This window comes from Lissotriton helveticus, chromosome 5_1 (genome assembly GCF_964261635.1).
Source record: "Lissotriton helveticus chromosome 5_1, aLisHel1.1, whole genome shotgun sequence".
NCBI classification, from domain to species: domain Eukaryota; kingdom Metazoa; phylum Chordata; class Amphibia; order Caudata; family Salamandridae; genus Lissotriton; species Lissotriton helveticus.
Window position 1 is genome coordinate 1,555,795,930 of NC_136065.1, and position 26,237 is coordinate 1,555,822,166.

A 26,237-nucleotide genomic window follows, 5' to 3' on the forward strand; every position below is an offset into this window, starting at 1 on the left:
CATTTCCCACGAATTACAACAGAACACAACCTGGGAAAATGGCTGTTCCTGGAAAAATGCTGAATAGTTCGCAATTTGTAGCAGACAAATTTAGCCCAGAGCTATTGAGACCACAAAATGACTCGGACCGCTTTAACAGTAAACCAACAACCGTCACTTATTCACGGAAGGTGGGAGATCGTTATAATGGCAGGTATCCAGCGTCTACTGTCAATTTTGTGTTGCCCACTTCTAATCTATCAAAGACATACTGTGATAAAGTCTGTCCCATGGTGTCACAAGATCATTTACCTACTCCTCTTTTTAATTAAATGTATATGAACTAGGTCCTGAAGCTGAAACCAGGCTCTTATGAGGACACAGAAGCCCTGATCAACAAAGCGACTAACTGACAGAGGGTTGAACAGAAATGTCTCTCGGTGGTCAGATCTGACATTGTGTAAGCTAAAAGGTATTCATCCAGTACAAGGATTCCTGATTACATTCAAGTTGCTTTTAAGTCCCATTATTTGGTAGAAAATCTTGTTAATTTTGAATTGAGCACTTGTCATTTAAACGGGATCAAACTGCTGGGAATAAGAATGAAGGCATCTCCACCACCTATCGAAATCCTAAGCAATATTGCTGCTGGCCCAACAAATCAGGAAGAAATTGACTGACTAATGTGTATTACTAAAACAAACTATAATGCGCAATCAGAATGTATAGACAGCAAAATATCTACGAATCCTAAAGTGTAGGGAACCGCTCATGTATAAGAGTATTGATGATTTTGCCTTGTCAGTTGTTAACTTAAGCAAATCCTCTGTGTATTGTGTTGGGGATGAAGTTACAAAGCCCCGGGACAGGGCTAGGGGGTGTTCCGGGGGTTTGTAAGTTCTGTAGACACACCTACCCAGATAGGTAATTGTGAGCATAATGAAACAGTGCTGGTACTATTACCTGTGTGTAAATTAGATATTAATTAGATAGTTATCAGATGTGAGTATGTTGCCCCAATTGGAATAATTCCTTTGTAAATTAGGTCAAGATGAGCCACTAGATGTCCCACCAGGAAATGGGCTAGGTGGGCAGAGTAACTTCCTACCCACTGTTAGATTACTATCATGGGATATAGCTGGGTTGGGGTCTAAATTGGCTGACGCTGGCTGGTTTACATATATAGCAAAACATGACATTTGTCTATAACAATAGACTTGGGCGACAGAGTATTCATTGATGGGTTTACTTCCTATAGCGTGGATGCAAAACCGGCAGAACGCTTTAGGAGAGCTGTAGGCAGTCTTATGATTTTAATAAAGAGTGGACGCACTAGTAGATCTACATTGATGGTTATTAATAGTCTGGATCTAATGGGGATTACTGTGACTTTCTCGCCTCAATTTTGTTTAACCATTTTTAATATTTATGTCAGAAATATAAAGGGGTCTGAAAAGTCACTTACATTATCCTTTTATTAGAAGCTATGGATACCTTGAGTCCAAATACAAAGGTTGTAGTAGCACGATATTTAAATATTTATTTGGAACCCTCAGTCTTTTTAAATGAGATAAGAGAGGAGGATGAAACATGGGCTATTCCTCCATTAGGTCATCCAAAGAAAAGAAAATTAAATCTTGCCCTAGAATCAGCCTCTCCAACTATAAGTAATGGCCTTCGAGCATGTAATGGGTGTACCCCTTCTGACCCTAATAAAGCAGCAACATTTAAAAGAGGGGATTGTACTAGCGTCATTGATTACACCCTTGTTGATGTAAGACCATGGCCAGTATTGGAAGACATGAAAGTGTCAAAGCCAATTGATAGTTACCACATTTCATTAGAAACTATTCTGACGGGTGATTCCCTGAGGCAAGGTAACAATCTTATACATCAATTGTGCCAACCCCTTTTGTAACAATTGTTATGTCTCATGGCCCAAATGTAATGTCCAACCAAAAATTATACAATGCAGATTTACAAAGTTTTTTTTTTATAAAGATATCTTTAACTAGGTTTCTAATCCCGCTAAGGTTGAAAAATGGTTTGTTCAAGCGTGTAAAGTAGTGAACCTATCTCTGAGGAAGGCAATAATGGAGGGTGATCGTGCTAGTATTAAAGGAGCAAGAATTACCTAAAAGACAACTTTGACCAAGGCAAAAAAGAATTTGGACAATAATTTATGGCAAGATTTGCTGGACGCCAGTAAAACTATTGATACTAGACTGTTTTGGCAAACAAAGCCTGACAAGTCCAATTTACATCATTACAATATGTCCCGGGATAAATGGGTGACGCACTTTACAGCTCTATATGCTCCAGGAGACTCACAGGATTTTGAATATAATGATACTTCAAATGTTCCTCAAGCTTTGGACCATGGTGTTTTTAGTTTAGAAGCTACAACTAGAGCGATTGATTCACTGAAATTTGCTAGAGACCCCGGCCTGCACAAAATTACAGATTTGTACAAATCTGAACCCTTGATCTGGTCCATGCCATAGCAGATGGCGGTATGGTACCAGATTCCTGGCTGGGGCCGAATTTATAGCAATATATAAAAAAGTGACACAGGTGATACATTATGTACTGAAACCTAGCCATCTCCGTGTCTTTCTAGAAACCAAACAGCTTTCACTTCCTGCCATACAACAGTCAACACAAAATGTGTAGCTGCATCATGCAGCAGCACATCATAGTTGTACCATTGTACCATCAACCATGTGGTCTTAAAACGTCCATGCTCCTCACCACTCCCTTAAATCTTCCTTCTTCCCCAATCTCTCGCTTTCTCCATATTCTGTAAACTACCCACTCCTTCCAAACCCTTTGTCTGTTCTCCCTCCTTTATACCCCACTCCCCTCCCAAGCATACCACCAACACTTCCATACTCCTCGTCCCTCAACGCTCCACTTCCCAACATACACACTCTGCCTCATCCCAAGACTCATTAGGGCCCATTAACTTTCACTCACTATGGCATCACCTCTTATACACCCTCTTCACACCTCACCCAGGGATTCCCTTTATCGCTTTCAGATCCCTCACAGAATCTCACTCTTCTTCACCTTCTAACACACTGTATCATGGGACCTTTGTGAATGCTGGATAGTATGCTATACTGCACAGAATGTGAAACCCACTCTACAAGAAATTCAAGATCAAAATAAGTACCAACTTAATGTAAAGCGTCAACGCCACAACAAGTCCTCTAATTCAAGAATGGCATGACCAGACACATCAACTACAATGAACATTCAACATGACAACCACCATAGGAATACAACTCAATACGCCCAAATGAGCAGAAATCCCAGTCTCCAACGCATCCCAAGCTTCCCCAACACCTTGAGAAAACACTACCCCATGCATCTCCACACCACAACCAAGAAGGTGAAATCCTAATTTTCGTGTTCACTTCAGGTTGCCCACCCTAGGGGTGTGACTAGTCAGGAGGTGCAACACGCCTTTTTGCACAGCGAATTTCCCGCCTGTCCTGGTGACAAATGTCCCTGAGGACAGGGGGTGGCATCCTCCATGTCTGGCTCACAGATCAAAGGCGGTGTGCATTTTGAAGCTCCCTGCCTTATCATGCTGATCTAATGAACAAGTTACTTGCCTTCGGTAACGCTTCTTCTGGTAGATACAATATCTGCCTGTGGATTACTCACTTGGTGAATATCCCCTTGTGTCCGCAACATTCGGAAATTCTTTCCGTAGCCTTGCGCTGACGTGGCTTCGGATGTCATAGAGACACGACATCGCTCGCGACTCCGCTGACGTCACCGACGCCTATAATAGGCCCACGCCGGCGTGATGACATCAGTTCCGCCCTTTTTCCCGTGCCTTCAAGGCACACGGACGGACCAATCACAGTAGACATATACACAGCATACGCAGTACAAATATCAAGGTAACACACAGTGTGAAGCAAATGCAATAAAACATTTGAAATAAACAACTCCTTGACAATAAAATAAATACATTACAGAAACTCTGGTATAGAAGAGTGGACAACGGGGAGGCGGGTGGGTCAGTGAGGAATCCACAGGCAGATATTGTATCTACCAGAAAAAGCGTTACCGAAGGTAAGTAACTTGTTCTTCTGATAGATACATCTGCCGTGTGGATTCCTCACCTTGTGAATAGAGTCCCACAGCAGTCCCCACTCCCGGAGGAGGGTGTCCACTCTTCTAAACCAGGAAATCCTGAAGGACAGAGCGCACAAAGTGGCCGTCCCTCCTCACTTCGGAATCCAAGCAGTAATGCTTCGCGAAAGTGTGGAGGGAAGACCAAGTTGCCGCCCTACAAATATCCTCAACAGGAACACCTCTAGCCAATGCTGAGGTTGTAGACTTAGCTCTTGTAGAATGAGCCCTTATACCCTCTGGTGGTTCCTTACCGGCCAAAGAGTAGCAGATCTTTATACAGAGAACGATCCATCTTGATAAAGTTCTTTTAAGGACCGCTCTTCCTCTTTTGCAGCCAGCAAACCCAATGAAGAGCTGGTCATCCAAACGGTAGTCTTTAGATCTGTCCAAGTAAAAGGACACCGCCCTCTTGGGATCCAGACGGTGCAACCTCTCCTCCTCCTTGGAAGGGTGTGGGGGAGGATAAAAGGTAGGGAGTTTAATGGATTGACCAAGGTGGAAAGGAGTAACCGGCTTAGGAAGAAAAGCAGCCCTGGTCCTAAGAACCATTCGATCAGCATGAATGGTCAAGAATGGGGGCTTGGAACTAAGAGCTTGAAGCTCACTCACCCTCCTTGCAGAGGTTATTGCAACAAGGAAGACTGTCTTAAGAGTCAAAAGCCTCAAAGGACATTTGTGAAGAGGCTCAAAAGGAGCACCCATCAAAAAGGTCAAGACAAGACTGAAGTCCCACTGAGGCACAATAAAAGGAACAGGAGGGAACATATTTGTGAGACCCTTTAAAAACCTTAAAACCACAGGAGATTTGAAAAGAGATGGCTGATCAGGCAAACAGATAGCCCTTAACTGTGGCAACAGCAAGCCCTTGCTGTGCCAGAGAAAGGGCAAACTGGAGAACATCAGACAAATGGGCTCTCAAAGGGTCTATAGATTTTCCTCCACACCAAGTGACAAATTTTGACCATCTATAAGAATAGATGGACTTAGTGGAGTTACGCCTGGCTGACAAGATGACATTCACCACATCGTGTGGGAGAGAAAAGGAAATCAGGTTGCCCCGCTCAATCTCCAGGCATGAAGGTGTAATGTCTGGAGGTGGTGGTGTAGAACCTGCCCCTCCATCTGAGAGAGGAGGTCTGCCCTTAGAGGGAGACGGAGCGGAGGGTGAGAGGAGAGGTGGAGAAGATCTGTATACCACACCCTTCTTGGCCAGTCCGGGGCGACCAATATGACTTGGGCCCGGTCTTGGCGAATCTTCCTCAGAACCCGAGGAATCAAAGGTATGGGAGGAAACGCGTAAAGGAGTTGATTTCCCCAACTCAACTGAAACGCATCCCCCAAGGCTCCTTGCATCGGATACTGGAGACTGCAGAATGACAGGCAGTGAGCATTCTCGGGAGAGGCGAACAGGTCCACCCGAGGAGTCCCCCACGTCTGAAAGACGTGACGAACCACCTCCGGGTGAAGCCTCCACTCGTGGTCGGCCGAAAACTGCCGACTGAAACTGTCTGCACGCACGTTCAGAACTCCGGCCAGATGATTTGCCATCAGACAAATCTGATGGTCCTGAACCCAGGACCAGAGACAGAGCCTCTCTGCAGAGACACTGCGACCCCACTCCTCCCTGTTTGTTGATGTACCACATCGCGGTCGTGTTGTCCGTCAGGACCTGGACCGAACGACCGCGAAGGGAAGGGAGGAAGGCCTTGAGCACCAAACGTATCGCCCGCAATTCTAGAAGGTTGATGTGAAGCAACCTTTCCTCTGGAGACCAAAGACCCTTGACCTCCAGATCCCCCAGATGAGCACCCCACCCTAGAGTGGATGCATCTGTTATTACTGTGGCCACCGGAGGAGGCAACTGAAAAGGCTTCCCCTGAGACAGGTTGCCTTGCACGCCCCAAGACAGATCAGCCGCAGCTTCTCTGGAGATCCTCACTGAGTCCCTGAGATATCCGTTGTGTTGATACCACTGCCTGCGGAGGCACCACTGGAGCGCCCTTATGTGCCAGCGTGCATGGTTGACCAACAGAATGCATGAGGCCATCAGACCGAGCAGGCGAAGGACCTTCAGGACTGGAACGACCGCTCCATTGTAAAATAAAAGAATAATTTCCTGTATGTCGCGAATCCTTTGAGGAGGAGGGAATGCGCGACATACAGTTGTGTCCAGTACAGCACCTATGAACAGGTTGCGCTGGGAGGGCACCAGGTGAGACTTGGGTACATTTATCGAAAAACCCAACCTGTACAACAACTGGGTTGTCTCTCGCAGATGATGGAGCACTCTCTCTGACGACTCTGCTTTGATCAGCCAGTCATCCAAATAAGGGAATACTGGAATCCCTGACCTTCTGAGATGCGCCGCCACCACTGCCATCACCTTGGTGAAGACTGGAGGCGCAGTAGTAAGTCCAAACGGAAGGACCGCAAACTGATAGTGCTGCGATCCCACCGTAAAACGGAGATACTTCATGTGCGACTTCAGGATTGGGATGTGAAAATACACATCCTGCAAGTCGAGTGACACCATCCAGTCTTCTTCTAGCAGCGCTTGAAGAACCTGAGCATGGGTGAGCATCTTGAATTTCTCTTATTTCAGATAGAGATTCAAGGTCCTGAGATCCAGGATTGGACGAAGTCTGCCATCCTTCTTGGGTATCAGGAAATACCGGGAGTAGCATCCCTGACCCTTTTCCTGCTCTGGATCCACCTCTATCGCACCCTTTCTTAAAAGAGTCTGCACTTCCTCCTGCAGAAGTAACAGATGTTCCTCGGTGCAAAAACCTTGGCAAGGCGGGTAATTGGGAGGGAATTCCCGAAAGGGAAGGGCATACCCATTTTCTACAAGATTGAGAACCCAAAGATCTGATGTAACCGATTCCCAATCTTGTAGAAAATGGGTAAGCCGACCCCCTCACCGGACCCACATGATCCTGAATGGCGGATCTAGGACTGCTTTTCTGAGGCAGGGGGGTTGGAGGAAGTGGAGGAGGAAGAGGCCTGACGTCCACGAGGACGCGCTCTTTGCTTTCCCCTGTAAGACCTGTACATGGAATTTTGTTGCTGCTGCTGTTGTTGCTGCTGCTGCTGACCTTGTCGGTAATTGCGAAAGCAAGAGCGACCAAAACCCCTGAATCTCTTGTTGGTCGAAGAGCTCCTTATCTGAAGACCTAAAGATTTAGCAGTTGCTCTCCTGTCTTTAAATCTCTCAAGAGCTGCATCAGCCTTCTTCCCAAAGAGGCCAGACCCATCAAAAGGAAGATCCAATAAAGTCGCCTGAACATCCACTGAAAAGTCTGAGGATTTCAGCCAAGCTGATCTTCTAGTGGCAACAGCAGTGCCCATGATACGCGCCACAGAGTCTGCAGGGTCCAGACCACTTTGTATAACTTGGCGAGCCGCTGCCTGTGCATCTGAGATCACCTCCTCAAAATCCTTCCTGTTGGCATCAGGAACCTTAGGAGTTAGAACACGCAAAGAATCCATAAGGGCATGCACATATCTCCCCATCAGACAAGTGGCATTAGTCGACTTCAATGCCATGCTTGCAGAGGAGAAGGTCTTTTTAGCAACCTGATCTTGTTTCTTTGCTTCCTTTTTACAAGGAACCTGGGGAAAGGCACTTACATTCTTTTTAGAGCAAGCTGCTTGAATGACTAGGCTCTCTGGTGAAGGATGAGAAGTCAAAAAAGCAGGGTCTTCAGGTGCAACCCTGTACCTTCTTGCCACACTCTTGGAAACTGCAGAAGCTGACAGTGGTTTCTTCCACACTTCCAAAATGGGCTCCGTCAAGGCGTCATTAAATGGAAGCAATGGTTCTACTACAGAACTAGCAGAATGTAAAACCTCAGTCAGAAGATTGGATTTAAATTCCGCTGTAGGTAAAGTTAATTGAAGAAGATCTGCCGCCTTCCTCATAACCATATGGTAAGGTTGGACATCTTTAGAAGGTGTATCAGAGCCTGAAGGCAACTCCCACTCCGGGGAGAAATCCAGGCTACTAGCATCAGCCAGTTCATCAAAACTATCTTCATCCAATTCACCTTCTTCCATATCAGGATGAGATTCTATATACCTTCTTTCTTCCAAAAGGCGTTGGGCCTCCCTTCTGGACCGGTCCTTCACACGCCTCGCAGCCGGATCCACCAACGGCCCGAACGGAGTCGGGATCGACGTCGGTATCGAATCCGAAGGTTTAGCCGGATGCTCTCGAGGTCGCTCTGGAGCGGGTGACGCTGAAACCGGCGTCGACAGCCTCGGTGGAGCCGGAAATTGCCAAGGCGGCGTTGGGGCTGGCATATAAGGCATAAATGGAGCAGGAGGATAGGAGTGAGGGACTCCTAGATTGAAAGCCAGTGGACCCATGGGACCCGAAGGTGCGCCAGAGGGGTACCATGCCCTTGAAAAGACACCATACATAGCATTAAGAAACGCGGATGGATGTTGGCCTGGGGTTGGAAATGGTAGTTGAAAACCCTCAGGCTGGTCTTGTGGAGGATTCAGCTCTTCGGCAGGCGCGGAATCCACATCCACTTGAACCTCTTCCTCATCTCGGGCCGAGGACGGCGCCGGAGACTGATTCGAAGCCGGCGTCGGTGACTGAACACGCGACTCCGAAGGTGAGGCCTCACCTTCCGGTTCAGAGACACCCAGAGTAACCACCTTAGAACGTACCTTCTTCAGTGACCTCGACCTTGAGTCCGACTCCTTACCAGAACGACGTCGGGATTCATGTCGCCTCTTCTTATGTTTCTTCTTCGACTTCGAAGTATGATCCGAAGCGGACCTCGAAGATGACTCCTCTCGAGATCTAGACCTCGACGTCGACCTCGCCTTTCGAGAACGAGACCTCGATGATTTTCCTTTGCCAGCTTTCAATTTTGCCACCAGGAGTTTGGTCTCTCTTTCCCTCAGGGCTTTCGGGTTCATCTTTCGACAAGAGCAACAACCATCGACGTCGTGGTCGGAGCTTAAGCACCAGATGCAGTCATCGTGCGGGTCGGTAATAGACATCATTTTCCCGCATTCCCTGCAGGGCTTGAAGCCGGTCTTCTTTGTCGACATCGTCGAAGAGACAGGATACAAAGAAGCAGAAAATAGAAACAAAAAAGCAACAAAGTACCAGTTGTTTACTGAGATTCCCGATAACCGTTAGCGTCGACGACGCGGAAAAAAGGGAACTGATGTCATATCGCCGGCGTGGGCCTATTATAGGCGTCGGTGACGTCAGCGGAGTCGCGAGCGATGTCTCTATGACGTCCGAATCCACGTCAGCGCGAGGCTACAAAAAGAATTTCCAAATGTTGCTGACGCAAGGGGATATTCACAAGGTGAGGAATCCATACAGCAGATGTATCTATCAGAAAACTGTCTACTAACAGGACATCTACTTAGTATCCCAGAGTTGAAATAAATAAACAAGCATTTACAGCCGCCTGAAACTGAACTCAGACAAGACGGAAGTCCTCATCCTGGGATCCTCACCCTCCGCCTGGGACGACTCCTGGTGGCCCCCCGCCCTGGGCAGCGCACCCAAACCAACTGACCACGCACGCAACCTGGGCTTCATCCTGGACTCCTCCCTCTCCATGACCAGACAAGTCAACGCCGTCTCCTCGTCGTGCTTCCACATCCTGAGAATGCTACGCAAAATCTTCCGATGGATCCCCACCGAGACCAGGAAGACGGTCACCCAGGCCCTCGTCACCAGCCGTCTGGACTACGGCAACTCCCTCTACGCCGAAACCACCGCCAAACTCCAGAAGAGACTCCAGCGGATCCAGAACACCTCAGCACGACTCATCCTGGACATCCCCCGCCGCAGCCACATCTCCGGACACCTGAGAGACCTGCACTGGCTCCCGGTCAACAAGAGAATCACCTTCCGGCTCCTCACCCACGCACACAAAGCTCTACACAACCAAGGTCCAGGATACCTCAACAGCCGCCTCAACTTCTACGCTCCCACGCGCCAGCTTCGTCGACCAGCCACGCCATCGCCGCCGTCCCCCGCATCCGAAGAGCCACCACAGGAGGAAGGTCCTTCTCCTACCTGGCCGCCAAGACTTGGAACTCCCTTCCGACCCACCTCCGCCTGACCCAGAACCACCTCGCCTTCAGGAAGCAGCTCAAGACCTGGCTGTTCGAGCAGTAGCGGACCCCCCCCCCCCCCCCCCCCCCAGCGCCTTGAGACCCTCCGGGTGAGTAGTGCGCTATACAAATGCTCTGATTGATTGATTGCAACGGTCTCGCCTTTGCAAAGGTTAGAGCTATTGGCATTGTAAACAACAACATTTTTATTTATGTGTTGGTTTTGAAAACAGATAAATAAATGGCATTGTCATTTACAATGCCAATAGCTTAATCTCTTGCAAATGCGGGACCTATTGCATTTGCACACACACACAACCCCACACACACACACAACCCCACACACACACAACCCCACACACACACAGAGCCACACACACACAGAGCCACACACACACAGAGAAAAACACACACAGAGAAAAAACACACTACGTCAGAGTCAACAGCGCTACTCAGCAGATATGAAGCTCGAATTATATCTACTACAAAGTTCCACACTAAATCACACATAGGGCAGTTAAAGTTCAACACAGTTTACAGGGGATATTAATCACAACTTCAAAAATAACACAGACGTTGAATTGGGCACACTAGTCGAAAACGCGAAGCAGCCAGAATCTTTAACATATAAGGGAGCGACTGCTAACCAACTTTTCAATATCTGCGCTAACTTCACTTATCTGCAACTATTCAGGTTTGTAACCAAAAGCACAAACAATCAACAGGAGAGTAAGGGTATGACTATTCACTCTCTTACCCCTACTAAATTATTTTTAAACAACAGGAGAGTGAAAAGACAAAGAGCAACCTCAAACAAATATGTAAGGGTTAAGTAGAAGGGAAAGAAAGGTGGAAACACAACACAAATAGAGAGATGTTTAAGAACCCTCACTCACCAACCTAGTGGTGACATGCTTCAACCCAGTGATGAAGCATGTCACCACGAGGTTGGTGAGTGAGGGTTCTTAAACATCTCTCTATTTGTGTTGTGTTTCCACCTTTCTTTCCCTTCTACTTAACCCTTACATATTTGTTTGAGGTTGCTCTTTGTCTTTTCACTCTCCAACTGTAACCAAAAGCCACAAAGAGCTCGAAAGACTACTCGTTTCCGTTTTCATTTCCAGTTCACTACTTTTAAAAGTACCAAAGGCCAGCAGTCACTTCATCAAAAAAATCACCATCCAACCACAATTAGATACAAATTATTTCTCGGGTTTTGCTATAAACACCGTGGAAAGCAAATAAACTCTCTAGCATAAGCAGTGTTGCTTTCCAGGTCATGGAAACTGTGTGGGGGCGGGGGGCGGGTGGAGAAATCAGCTGACACATGACAACTGCGTAATTTTACCTTCAATGACGTTCTAATTGCAAGATAGTAAAAAGAGCTGAGTGATAAGTAGAACGTTAGGAATGGTAGCTGGCCTAGTAAGTGTCTGTTCGGAGACAGAACTTGGGAACATTAGGTAGGAACACCGATCACTCGAGTCACTAAGGGAATACCCACGAGTGTGATAGCTCAGTGAATTCATATACATGGTACTGGCACGTACTTCAACAAGCAGGCGACTGGAACAAATCTGGGACGCAGATTTCCATTACTGTGCGTTGATACAATCAACCTGTCCCACCGTAAAGAAAACTCACACTGAACAAATGGACAGCATGATTTAGCTGGCAGTAACTGGCAAGACTACACCTGCAACTTATTAAATCGAAGATAAACATTTGCCCTGTTAATAGGACATGTGTAAGCACCTTACAACATGCACTTACCTGTCGCGATCCAAACAGTTAGATGTAAAACACCAAATTTCCAGCTTCAACAGGTGCACAGGGCCTGCTGATGCTTCTTTTCTTGTAATTAAGGGGGAGGGGGGTGTCGGTGTCAGCTCAGTTCCTAGGGGCAAACCTACCTACCTGTAAGCTCTATAATCACTACTTGTAGGACATTTACAAAATGTTCGCCCCCCTCCCCAATTGCCTACCGTCCTCATGCGCCCTTTATGCCCCAACTATTCTGCCCCCACCCTCACCGAATACTCACTATTCAGGATTCATGCTGGACATGTCACGCTGTCCCCCCCTCCGCGTCTGCACAGTTCTCCGGCGTCTGAAACTGGGGCGGGGCCGCTTGACACTCGCTTCCTCTGCCCCCCAAAAGAAAACAAGTTTAAGCTATTGGCATTGTAAATGACAATGCCTTTTATTTATGTTTTAAAAACAAACAAAAAAAGGCATTTTCATTTACAATGCCAATAGCTTAAACTTGCGTAAATGCGAGACCTACTGCACTGCAAATGCTTGTTTCAATAACCCTTTCATGCAAATAGCAGCCAACATTCAATCTGCGCAGACAGTTCTACTTGTGGTGCCCATAATAACCACAAGGATAGAAGGATAGGCCTGCCTGTATTAGAACGTCTGGGACCCTCATGCCGGCTCGTGCTGTGCGTAAAGAAACCTTCCAGAGCGTGCCTTGAGGTGGGCGGCAAGACAAAGGGTTAATACACAGCACTGCTTTTGCTTCCCCGCTGAGGAGAATAAACAGGCCTTCGGTCGTACTGTGCAATCCCCCACCTGAAGCTACAATATGCAGGCTAATGTCTGAACAGATGTGGGGCTGCCAGCTGAGGGGGTACAGCGTGAAGGGGTTCTGCTCTCAGTCAGCAGACCGCAGTCCCATCTTCCAGATAAACTTCAGCCATGAGCAGAATCAAACCAGGGACTCGCAGACTCCTGCTATAGAGCTGCGCCAATGAGCGGAAGGCGCTGCTCCCCAGCAGCCTGCAGCACATGTGCTCACTTTTTGCTGCTTCTTTCTCGCCTCCCGGTCGACCTGTCTTAAGTTGAGGGAATGAATGCCACCTGACCCCAACCATTCAGGCTGCTTATAAATATTACCGTTACTCACAAGCGTTCCACGTTTCAGAGTTTTTAAGAGAAGCACTAGGGCAGGGACTGACAGATATTTACATGAAGCGAAGTTGTGAAATGTCACCAACACGTACCAAAAGGGCTTCACTCTGCACCCTTAAAAAAGAAATGTGAACCGCCCAAGTAAATAACTAAACTTCACGGACTGGCCCATGTGCACAAAAATCCATTATTCACACATATTTTCTATTTTTTCGAAATGGGTTACTACATACCTGACGGAGAATACCTGTGGGTGTATTTCTAGATAGCAGTCAGTCCTTTCATTGCATTGTATGATCGACTGAATAGTTTCTCATATTTTAAGACTTATTGTGAGTGAGTGCCAGCCCACGCCTTATAATGAGGACTCCTTTCCAGTGTAATGCGTTTTTTTATGACATCGAAGTACATAATGGCATCAAAAGACATATCTGCGTGCATTTTACCACGCGTATTTACTGCGACTTTATTTTAATAATAGTTATCACAATTCGTCATGTAAACACGGGCGTGTTAATGAGAACACAAAGGAGTTATTCTAGCGTACACATACGAATGAAAGAGAGCTATGCAAGCGTGCCAAAACTATTCCCCAGTCAACCCAGTCACATTAAATAGGATCTGCAAACAACAAAATTCACTCCTGCACTGGGTCATGGCAACGGATCCAGCATCGCCTATTGGATGTTGAGTGGTGCTGCGATTTAGACGAAGGTTTCTCCTAGAACAAAATATTTAAAATATGCGATGTGCACGTGCAAACTGAAATGATTTTGTGTATAGGTCTGGGTGAGCGGCACTGCGCCTGTTTTTCATTTAAAGGATGCATGTCCAACTCCCTGGACTGTTTTATGAAGTTCTTTCCTCTATTTTGTAACATATTGGAGAGAAACCTTTTGTACCGTTTGGAGATCTTACAAACCCTGACACAGGAGCAGGAGCAGAGCGCGAGCTGAGACATCTTCACCGCGTGAGGCAGGGAGAGAAGTGAGGAGGCTCGGGGCGAGCAGGGGTCGTGACGTCAGGGGAGGAGGGGTGGGGGAGAGGGACCGAGGGGATGGCAATAGAGGGAAGGCACATTGATAAACTAAAATGAATTATCTGAGCGGCGAATCGGGCCGCTGTCACTGCTGCTGCAGCGCCCAGAAGCAAAAAGATGCGCAATCTTGGGTGTACTATGGTACACTGAAGCATTCCATGCTCTCCCCGGACCAATCACGGCTCCCTAGTGCACCCAGGCTCAGCTGAGAATGATGCACTCGTCCCACAACCCGGCGAGTAGCAGAAATGCACGAGAGGTCTGGATCCGGGTGCTGGAGAGAAGCACTTCCGGGTCGCCATGGGCAGCTCGGCGGCCCCTTCAGGTCACTGCAGGCGGTGCGTCACAGCGCTTCACAATAGGAACAAAGATGATCCATGAGACGAGTGAGCAGTTACAAAAGCAGACTTTAAGTTACATTAGGCAAAAGTGACAATTGTGAGCAAACAAAATACAAGAGGTAGCAAAGGGTACATTACAGGAGAAATGGACTGGGACCTCGGTGACAGGGGGGTGTAACGCCCATCACTATAAAAGGGGCGGTGCTTAAAAAAAGAGACAAAAACGCCCCCGATTCGCGTCAAGGCGGGGCATGAACTGAGTGACGCCCCTCTCCTCCAATGGCTGGCCAGCATTTACGAGGCCAGCCAATGGAGAAGAGGGGCGATTTCAAGCCCCTATACTAGACAACATAAAATCTCGGACTCCGCCCACTTCGTGGGACGCTAGTCCGAGACCTAAAAAACAGCACACTAACACACCTTAACCAAGGCAGCAAGCCTGCACTTTGTCACAAGGTAAAGTAAGAACATTGTGCAGTACAAATTCTAAGACGACACCAAACAAAGCACCACCAACCGCAGGCACAGATTAAGTAGATGGTCAGAAGATCTGTACCTGCACTGATTTGCACCCCACAGATGCATCCCAAACACACATCAACCTCCTGTGCTTGGTCAACAAGTCGCAAAAACTGTTCAGAACACAGCTGGAGGGAATAACCAATGCCCCTTACCCCTTAACTTCCCAAAGTCAATCCAAGCACAGTGGTCAATTTACATTGAAACCTCACTCTTCGCATCCCTAAACAATCTCACTTACACATACCCCAACTAAAGCGTGCCCCGAACAGGTCATCCAAAGGGAGTGACACAAATCCCCATGAGAGAGAACCCACTCTCCCTTCTTCAACTAATTCAGGAATTGGTTAAAAAGACACCTCAACACTACCGCAGCAACACTCACATGCCAGCAGAAGGAAAGGAGACCAACATGACTAAACAGAGTTACCTGCATGCACTTGGTAAATCTCTTAAAATATATACATGTAAAATACAGTAAGTAATGCAATACCTTACATGTGACCTTTGGCTTGGGAGAGGGGCTTACTGGTATGCAGTGGCAGGTTCTCTTTGTATATACACTAGAGCTTCAAAACTATGGCATAAAATGTACAACTTTTCAAAAGGCTGACCTACAAATCTGTTTGGGGGTGGTGCAGAAAATGGGCAAAAAGTACAAAACCGACTTCTCATTGGAACTTGCCTTCATATGGACTTTTGCGCTTCATCTGCAAGGAATCACCGCCGCCCTCTGCTCGGTTATCGGAGTCGGTACCCGCACTGCTCTGTTTAAGAAGAAGAAAAAGTTATAACATCTGCACAGCATCCGAAACAAATAAAAGAGCTGGACAATCGGTAGGGAAAGGTGGGGGATGCAGCACTTCCACACCAAACCACTGGTACTTACCTCACTGCAGTAATGGCAGCAAAGTATCAGCTTAAGTTATAAAGCACATGCTGTTACAGATGTGCAAGGAGAACTTGTGTCAGCTTTTGCTGGAGTACCACTCTCCTTCAGACCTCCCATGACTTTTTTTCTTCTACAGGAGGTAGGAAGAAAGAGTTACTTACCTGTAGCTATGTTCCACCATCATGGCATCTTTATTAATACTTCTAAATAATGACTATCTCCTCCCATCTACAGGATCCTTGAACACTAAAAAAAAAAACTGTTTTAAATAGAGCAAAAAGCAAATTGTTTCGCTTACATTTATTACATTAAAGGCTTAGACCTTGGAAGATCTATTTAAAAGTTTTTCCGACTGACAGATTAATAAATAACATATGAGTGTATAGGCATCACACACTCAGTCAAGAAAAAAATGTACAGTCAATTTTAGCAGCCTAGTTCACCTTCTGTCTAGGAAAGCAACAAGTAAAGGAACTTAGTTTTCTACTCTGTAGAGTGGTATTCCTAAACAGTTTACGTCCCCTTTTATTATTTTTTCATGACAGCATGACATTGAAAAGGAAACATTTTCTATTGTTTGGTGTCTTATTTTCAGTAGTTTGCTGCTGCAGAATTTCCCCTCCATTTTCAACAGAATTGTCCATCTTTTTCCAAATAGTCATTCAGCCAACAGTCTTTTTTGCAAATTAGCCTATTTTCAGGCAGGCCAGATCCTACTCTTTTAAAGTGTGCAAAAACGAGGTCATGACCTCTTCTGCCTTTCGATTGTGGATAAATAAAGTTAACACATTTGACACCAGGAACGTGGACAGGCTGTGCTCACTGAAGATCTTTTTCATCTTGAGGAAGGTCTCTCTGAATACTACAGAAATCCAACTCTGAAAGACTATATTGTCTAGAAACCCATATTTTCACAAGACGGTCTCTGTTCTTCCCATCATTTGTGAAAGTGTGGGGGGAAAAAGCCCCTAAAAAGGTTCCGTTGAACGGTGTCCGCGTCCCTCTTTCCCCAACAACCAAAGTATGATATTCTTATTACGATACATGCTCCAAACACAGTTGGTGTTCTATCTCGTCACTAGAACTTACTATTAACATACGCTTTAGTTTATTCATCAAATTGCCGGTACTACAATCCCTATGTATAAATAAAGATACTTTGTTAAAAAATCACACTGTGCGTCTTTCACACACATCAGTGTTCCAAATTTACTATGAGGGACCAATAAGAATGAGTGCCCAGGAGGCTTAGGAAAAGTCCTCACATGTTCTATCGGGTTAAATCAGGACTGCAGCCTTGGTCATTTAAAGTTAAGCAAATTGGCTTAAAAAAGTAAGTTTCCACAAATCTAGTGAAAAGGTAGTTTTCAAAATCTTTTAAAATAAGCTTACCATTTTTCGTAAGGCCATCTCCTACACCGGAAGTGCCATTTCAAACAAAAAACCACTGCCTCACAAGACCAAGAACAAATAGTACTTCAATCCCCTCTAAAGAGTCACCATCATTTGACTCGCAGGGTTAGGGAAATTCAAGGCAAGATGGTTCATAAGGCAAACACAATATTTCATGACAATATGGTTGCTTCGAGAACACATCCTTTCTGTCTGTCTAAAGCAATACTGATATCTACATAGAGGAATACATTTCCTAAAAACACAAAGGCAAATAAATCTCTTCCAAGCAGTAATATGGCTCATTTCAGTAAAGGCTACATAGTAAAACTGCCACCCTCCACAATGTCCCAGTTACCTAAATCCAGCAATTTGAAATCGTAATGCCCACATAAAGTGGTCAAATTTAACTGTCCTAACTCTCACTGTAAAGCATTCTTTGGCAGATCAGCCAGTTACAGTGCAGTTTTTCCTTCCAGAGATTGAAGTCTTGGACCAAGATGCTTTCAAGAATCCTTTTAAGTAAAGGCTTTAAAACAATTTTTTGTGGGTCAACACCTTTCTAAAAGCCTTTCATAATTTCTAAATGGCTTATATATCTGTAGATAACTTTCACTGTGTAAAGATTATGCACTTAAGCAGAGATATTTAGAGTTAAGAACTAGAATGAAGGCATCCATGATGTGTAACTGATTACAGTTAATTAATTTCTTCTTCTGCAGTCTTCATCAAAATGACATTTAATCAAGTAGCCAGCTTCTGGAAGAATCTAAATAGGAGGGCCATGGCAAAGTAAACCTCACAATAATGGCGAAGAAACATATTTGTAAAAGCTCTAAAACAGAGAGTTGGGGTAACTCATGTGTATGAAGTTGGTATTTCCCAGACCAGTGCTCAGTAAACAACTGCCCTATATCAACTCGGCTCAGTCTTTAGACTAAGACAGCATTTCACTTTAGGGTCTTGATCAGATCTGTTACAAATATCCTGTTGCATGGCCAAAGCTAAACATAGGAAAGTCAAAACAAAGGGAAATCCAATAAATAAAACCCCATAAAGTCTCAACCTTTATCCTCAATTGCAGATAACACGCAAATGCCTGAGAACTTTGCAGAGCTGGTAGTTGGAATAAATGCAGAAGTACTGCATCTATTAAAATTTACAGTACCTTGGAATCAAAGGAGACCCGAAATGTTACTTCTAATCCAACCTTTGCAGCATAGGTATTTTCTTTAATATATTTGCACAAAGCATTTCAGTAGATGAAGCTTTGGGAAAGATTTGCCAAAACAAAAAATTCACATAGGAGGCACCGTGTTTGTTTTTTTTTTTTACACCAAAGGCAGAGCTCATTTGAAATTAAAATACAAAACTCTCATAGAAAAAAGCCAGACAGGAAATAGTGCATACTGGTATCACTCTTAAAGTTCACATAGACTAAGTGTTCCGCTGATCCACAATGGACAACAGTGTCAGGAAGTTAATTTTCAACAGAAAGTTAGGAGTAGGAATCCACCAAATTAAACAATTTCCTATCATATTCCTTTAAAGGGAAAATAGGCAAGTTGTTGATTTCAAATAAACTATCCATGATGAAGAACTACAGCTACAAGTAAGAAATATTTCTTTTTCTACAATAAGAATAGGCCTGGGCGGAGTTCTGCTACACAAATCTGCAAAGTGACAAAAAAACTCCACCGTGCTCTGTGATGTTCCGTAAGCTGCAGAGTGCGGTAAGGTACACTGGTTTTTAGCGCCGGGAATTTGTCCTGCACTGTAAAACTTGAGTGAACAGCTCCATGCGTAGCGAAAGAGGGCTCTGCTTCTTTAAGCCACTCGAGTAGATGGCCTACTTGAGCGTCAGCTCCTTCAGAACGAGCGGTAGAGACCTGCTGCGACCGCCAGCATTGAGAAATCTCACTGGGAGGTGGTCTACCGTATGATTTTCCTTGCTCGCCAACTTAACATTAGCGAGCTGCGTGAGAATGGAAAACTCCACTCTAATGAGTTTTTCGTAACTCTGTGCGGAGTGGTCAAAACTCTGTAAACTCCGCCGACTGAGCGAAATTCGTCACCCACCCCTAAAAAAGATCTTTGATATTTATAAATATAAAAATAGAACAAATGAGTTAGGGGCCTCCTACTCTTGCTCATCCTCATGGTGCTCATTTTAGAACTGTAGATCTAAATATTAGGGTTTGGTATTCAATGTGCATCTCCTCCAGGTTGGGCCCTTTTGCCTCGTTACCAGATACAGTTCCAACATTAAGATGTAAAAATCCAGAAAATATTAGAAAATAGTTAAGTGCACATATATCTTTTTGCTAGCATTTATAAAGCTAGTGAGAGGTTATCACTTGAAACAGGAGAGAAGGTTATCGCATATTTTAATTCAACATATTAGCAGATGGTCCGACCAGACTGCATTAGAACTTGACCTTGCCCAACCGATCTGTAGAAACTTCCTACTTTGATTCATCACCTGACCGTGTACTCTCTGCTCTGGCCCCTTCAGATCTTCTTACTCCTGGGATTCCATAGAATTGATATACTAAAAGTAGTAGTGATCAAAATTTTAAATCTAATTTCCAGAACTTCTTGTCCCATACTATTTCTGTTTCTATTGTGACTTTCACACCCATGTCCTAAGGGAGCATCAATCTAAAAACCCTTGGGAAAGCCCATGCCTGAGCATCGGTCACTGGGCAAAATACATGGTGACTTAACAACAAGAATGAAAATTAAAACTATCTGCTGATGTGCTGAATTAAAATAGGTGAAAACTCGCCTGTTTGCATCAAGTATTAACATTGGTCACTAACTAACCAAAAGAAATAGACAACTGCTGTCTAACATTATCTGGTATTTAAATCTCAATGTTGGATATAAAAATAGAAGCGCAAGCTAATCTTTCTATTCCACAGGAGAAATCCCAGGGGCAACAGGGTGCAGCACCTGAGGATCCAATCATGCACAGCTATCATGCAACAGGACAGATGTGACCAATGTTTTGCAGTGAAAGGTAGTGAAGTATGCACAAATATCCAAGGAGATGATGTACAGCAGTCCAGCAGCAGTGCAAGATACTATCCAGTCTAGCTACAAATTGATTTTAAGATGCTAAACCTATGAGAACTAATCTATAAATAGCTTTATGTGGGATATATACAAGTGTAGTTCTATTAAGATCTTTTGACTTGTAAGGCATTAGGGATCCTCTGTCGCTGAGCAGATTTGGGACGTAGGAGGGCATTGAAATGAGGCAAATATGGAACCCAGATAGGACTCTGTACACCTCAAGAAAACATCAATCCAGACCCACTCATTGTGCTAACATAGTCATTGGAAAAAATAACTGATAACATATGCTGCTGGTAAGACTTATGCATAGGTTAAAAAAGGAGGTCAAATAAATTGAATGAACTGCTTTCTCAAACACCAAATGCAGGACATGTTCTACCAAAAGGTGTATGTTGTTCTTGTGGAAGGCCACCTTGTTGCCTTCATGCACTCCGAATGCAGATTTAAGCACCTCTATTGGAGGTATTCAGCAGATAGGCAGTGAAGCTTAAGACTTGTTTGGAAGTTCTAGCGGGGGTGGGGGAGGAGAGAGTTCTAGTACAGTCATATACCCAGCAGCCGTATCGGAGATCAGTGCTTCTTCTACTGGGAGAAATGCAAGTCTCTGCCAACTCAAACAGCTAGATCAACCTAATCAAACTTCGATTACAGCGGGGTTACAGATATCAGAGTAAGATCCCCCTTGTATCAGCCAAGCAGTGAAGCTTAGCAAATAAATAATCTTTTATCTTGCCTAGCACTGCCTTATCAATTCTGTGGTCAGTCAGGAGATTGTGGATTACCTTCTTTCTGTGTTGCTCCAACTTTGCACACATCTTTTGGAGGAGGGGAACTAGTACAAAAGCATACAGAAATGTTCCTGACAACTCTATAAAACCAATATCACCCTTCGAGTGGAGTTCAGGAACCTAAAGGTTAAGTTGGGACTATTCACACACTAGAATTGAACACAGAAAATGCATTTGCCTCCTGAATGAAGTATTTGCTAACTTTATTTATGGTGCTTAAAGGCATTCTGCCTTCCGGAGGACGGACTTTTATCATCATTTTATCCAGATCTGCTTGATATTACTAGATAAAGTGCACTCCTGTTATTGATGCAAAAATCGAATAATGCTCAAACTATGCTGTACAGTGGAAGCTTATTTTAGATCCTCCATAATCTCCTTGTCAGAATGTGTCTGGATCAGACTGTTCTCTACAATAGGATTATGCATGGTTAGATAAAAACCTTCTGCCGCCTCCTAAAGTCCACCAGCACCACTATGCGCTACGAAAAGGCAAGCAAGACTACTATGACAAAAGAGAGAAGTGTCTATGCTGGCCGTGCAAGCCACTTTGAAGGGAAGAAACTTTGTGATTGATGTATGGAAGCATGGTTCTTAAGTCTACGGCATCCATCTTTTATGATCAACTTATGTGGGATCTTTAGGTTTACTTTACACCCAAAATTAACAGAAGCACCTCCCATTACTCCTCTGGTTTTCAAAACTCGTTCAACAGGTATCTGGTTTAGTAGGACCAGTACAGCCTCCACTAGCTTAGTATGTATGTATGTATAGGCGTACTTTTATAGCGCTAAACTGTCACCCAACAGGCATCCTGGCGCTTAGACTTATGACACATACATGAAGTTTCCAGCAGCAGAGGCAGTTACCGTATCCTAGGGATAAAATGTGTCTTTAAGGCCTTCTTAAAGGAAGAAAGGTCTCCCAGACCCCTCAAACCTAGTGGAAGTGAACTGGCAGCCAATGGAGGTCCCTAAGTGCTTAGCTAGGATGTACTGTCAAATGTCCTGCAATTTTGCATAATATCCAGCATCTATTTGTCTTTAGTATTATTTTCACATGCTGGCGAATAGATGGCTATTCTTTCTCACACTGAGGCTTTCAGCAGTGGAGGCAGTGATGAAATCTGGTGGTTTAGGCCTTTACCATTGATAACCAACGTTAGCTTCTTCAGGTACACATTAACTGTTTCTGCCTTTGTTGGTAGACGGTCAACTTCTAGTGTTCCTGCTGCATCTTTAAGTAGGTGTCATAAAAATATTAAGACTTCAAATAATAAAAACCTTGATGCCCAAAGGTTGCCTCCATGTCAGATGCCAAGCAGTTAAGGCCTCGCATGTTGTCACAATCGGCTTCAATAAGTACAGACGTAGTGGAATCCTCTGCCTTCATAATTTTGCTAAGGCAGAACCCAAGAGGAAGACTGTTCAAGTCTCTTCCTTATAAACCCTTCCTCAACCATGAAGGTGATCTTCCAGTTTATTCTTTATCCTTTTAATAGGTCATTTATTGACATGTTAACTCCCAGCTGACACGTCACATAAAAATCAACCAACCAAACCTCCCCTAGACATGTTCAGGCATACATCCCTCAAAGAGTAGACAAAACGCACAGACTCGCTGACAATGGTGCACTTAAGGAAGCAGCATAAAAATTCAGACATGTATTTTGTGGTATCAAACCAAAAATCTAGTAGGCTTCTACATATAAGGCTTACCTCCTACAAGCATGTTTAAAAAAAAAAAAATCATTACAAAACATGAAACGTATCTACTGAAGTTGTTCCGGGATCCTTAACACGGGCGGAGATAGTCTAATATTTATTAACGTTAAAGATTGGAGGATGGAGAACTGGGAGTTGTAAAGAAAAAAAAAACAGGAAAAGACTCCACATCACTGAAACCACAGGACTCTAAGAGCAGTTATGCTCCAACTAAGCTGCTTCGTAACTTACCTATTGAGGCTGCTGTCGTAGTAATGCAACACCTGAGAGAAAAGACCAAACCCAAGCAAAAAGCCTGTGCAAACCAGTGCTATTTAGTAGAAATGCAACATCCCCAAGGGTAAGGTGGAAAAAAGGGCCAGAGAAGAGATCTCTGATAGGAAAGGAACAGAGAAGGGGCCACTCTGTCCCTGCTCTGTGGACTCCAGAGAACCTTTCAAAAGCGCTGACACTAAAACGTCAATGTGGTCTAGGAGTCCAGGCCAGGCAGGTACAGAGAAGGGCCGCTCTGCACAGCAAAACAAAAACACAGGGTTTTACCTGCGGCAGGTCCCGGTGGATATCGGTGTTCTGATCCTTTGCGACTGTGAGAGTCTTAGCAGCATCTGTATTGTAGGTAAAAGAAAAGACACCCTCCCTAGTAATATCCATTCTCAAGGAGGCAGGAGAAAACAGGTGAGACAAGCCTAGAAACATACATCACTCTATGCACAGGTAGCTCGAGACGAACGAAGTCATCCCTGCCCCAAATAGTCCCAGTTTCCTCTTACCTAGGACGTGCCAGGTGTCTGACAGAGTGATTTCTCCGAGAGCAGGTGCCATTATATTTGTTTGTATTGAAATTTTAGCCAACAAGACTTCCGAGGAGAAATGCACGTCCTTACAGTATGCTTTCAAGTATTAACACCTTCAATGCTAAAGGTATTTTTCTCCTGTGCTGCATTCACATATTTACCATTGTTCATGACAAGGTCAGCTTGTCATTAGCACAGCTCCAGTGTGCCTCATGACGAGCTGAGCTCGTCATGAGCATGGAAGGTGTTAATATCCTATTGCACGCAACAAAGTTTGTGGTCCCTTCTAGCTTCCTTGGATACCTTTCAATGCTAGGGAAGGAAGTAAGAAGAGATCACAGACCACACCATTCCTAATTTCATATTATTCACAGTTATGCTGTGAGACAAATGCACCTTTCACTGGCTGCACATTTGTGTTTGATCATATGCTGTAAGGTAATTATTTCACACCCGGAACCTCAAACTATCAAAAAATACACTTGGGAAGAAGACTTAAGCGTATAAAAATTACACATACACTGACCGATACGTACAAACTCCCACAAAGCGTGACTCTTCCTCTTCACACAAAGAGGCTAAATAAGAAATTTAAAAGAGATAGATTTACTCCAAGCAATGTAAACAAATTGTACCAAATCATAACAGAGCAATAATCCCAAATATTGCTCAATTGGCTAGAAGTTATTTGAAAAGTGTAACAGATGATGTGCTGCCTCCAAACATCTGTAGCCCTAACCCCGGTTTTCTTTTGTTTAGCTCAGTCGCTAATGCGTAAGGTTTAGCTCAAGAAAATGTTTGTTTTAAGACTCTATCCACAAAGGGCAGAATGCAAAGAACATAAATTGATGCATGAACGACTAAAATTACCAAGAGACTAGCCACTCAAAGATTCTGTTCAAAACGCTACCATCTGGAGTCTGCTTGTTTGACGGTTAGCCTGGTAATGTACTCCTACAACACTTAGTAGGTTGCCCAAAATTATCCGTTTTCGATTATACTAAATCTCACAGTCAAGACATTCTAGAGTGTAGATGCAAAGTCCTGCTAACCAGAAAACTAAAAAAGTTGAATAACTCCTGGCTCAATGACGTTCTGAATAACATCTAGTGTTGTCCAGCATTGCAAAGTTGTGTGGTACCAATCACCTAGTCGAACAAGGGACTTTAATAGCATGAGACTACCCAGAAGACCTTTCAACTCATAATATTTAAACATTTTAACTGAGTATACTGAAAAGAAGCCACAAAATGAAAAAAAAACACGAGCATCTCTTAAAACTAATACCAAAGTTAAAAGAATCAGTAATGCAGGGGAAGGAAGAGGTAAACGGACTCACTGAATCTGGATTGAGAAATTGCGCGTGTATGTATTTACATTTTTTTATAGTACAAAAAAAGCCTGTCCCACCACTTCCAACTAAAAGATTTATCCAAAAAAGTGCCTCAACTCATGTTACCTGGCGGATCCAACAGGCTTGAATCATAGACCATATACAACTTACCAACCCACTGATTATTTTCCCATCCTCAAATTTGACTAAAGACTTAGCATCCCAGCGAAAGGTCACTGCACCGGATCTAGGTTCCCTCCTACATTAAGGGGGCCACAGTAGACTCACAAGGACAGTCTACGGTAAAAACATTTGGTTCTCAGAATCGGGCCACAAGATGTTTCACGGGCCTCAGACCCCAGCACATTTATTCCGATCACCTTTCCACTGCAGAACCGGTTAGCCTCCCAAATGCAGGGCTGGAATTCCTCCAGCAACAACTAAACAGAAATGCTGACCTATGCAAACACGCTCCCAACTCCTATGGGTATCCAAAGCAAACATTGGCCTTTCCAACTGCAGGCATCAGTCTCATGCACCCTTAGTATATTCCACTTCACAGCAATCCCCCTTAGAGCGGGTGCTGTGGCAAATAAAACACATCACATTTCAAAAATTCCCCATGTGTGCCCCACCAAGCATAACCATACAGTGACATGCCTGTTTAACAATACTACTAACAGTGCATTTAGAAGGGAAGAAGCTAGGAGTAACTTTGTTGCGAGCTCCGAACAACAGTGAATGGGGTAATAAAATCCAGGCAAGTGGACAAAACACACTTAACTTACAAACATTAATGCAACAATAAAAGAATAAAGAAAAGAAAATGTAAAAGTTCTAAAGGGGTCAAGTTCTACAGAACTGCCCACTTTCGCACTGGGGTACATAGACAGATGCACCAGCTTTTACATGCTCTTCGAGCAGTCAGCAGGTCGAAGCAAGAACGTAGACCAGCAGGAATCCTAAAATAAAAACAAAAACATCCCAGGGGGCAAATGTGCAACAAAACCCACAACACGTTCATGATGAGGTGCACAAAATCCTTCCCCTGCAACATGTGCATGACTATACTTGCCACAGAGACAGTGCATATCTTACCTGGGACAGAGGCTGGTAAAAGGTTCCTTTTCAACATATCATAGAGGGGGCTGTGGGAGAAAGGTGGGTTGTGAGCTCATGTTCCTTTCGACTCAA

At 44.5% G+C, this 26,237-nt stretch overlaps 1 protein-coding gene across 7 annotated transcripts in view; it reads right to left on the minus strand.

Moving 5' to 3' along the window:
• The window catches only part of MDM4 (MDM4 regulator of p53), a 373,509-nt gene that overhangs the window by 195,748 nt on the left and 151,524 nt on the right, over positions 1–26,237 (minus strand). For 5 of the 7 annotated variants that reach the window (XM_078644640.1, XM_078644641.1, XM_078644636.1 and 2 more), the window contains exons 5-7: positions 26,142–26,191; positions 23,457–23,521; positions 15,725–15,806 (exon numbers count right to left, since the gene is read on the minus strand). In XM_078644640.1, coding sequence (XP_078500766.1) covers positions 15,725–15,806; positions 23,457–23,521; positions 26,142–26,191 — 197 coding nt within the window. The remainder of the gene's footprint in view (positions 1–15,724; positions 15,807–23,456; positions 23,522–26,141; positions 26,192–26,237) is intronic. The other 2 variants (XM_078644639.1, XM_078644638.1) reach the window with 2 other exon arrangements.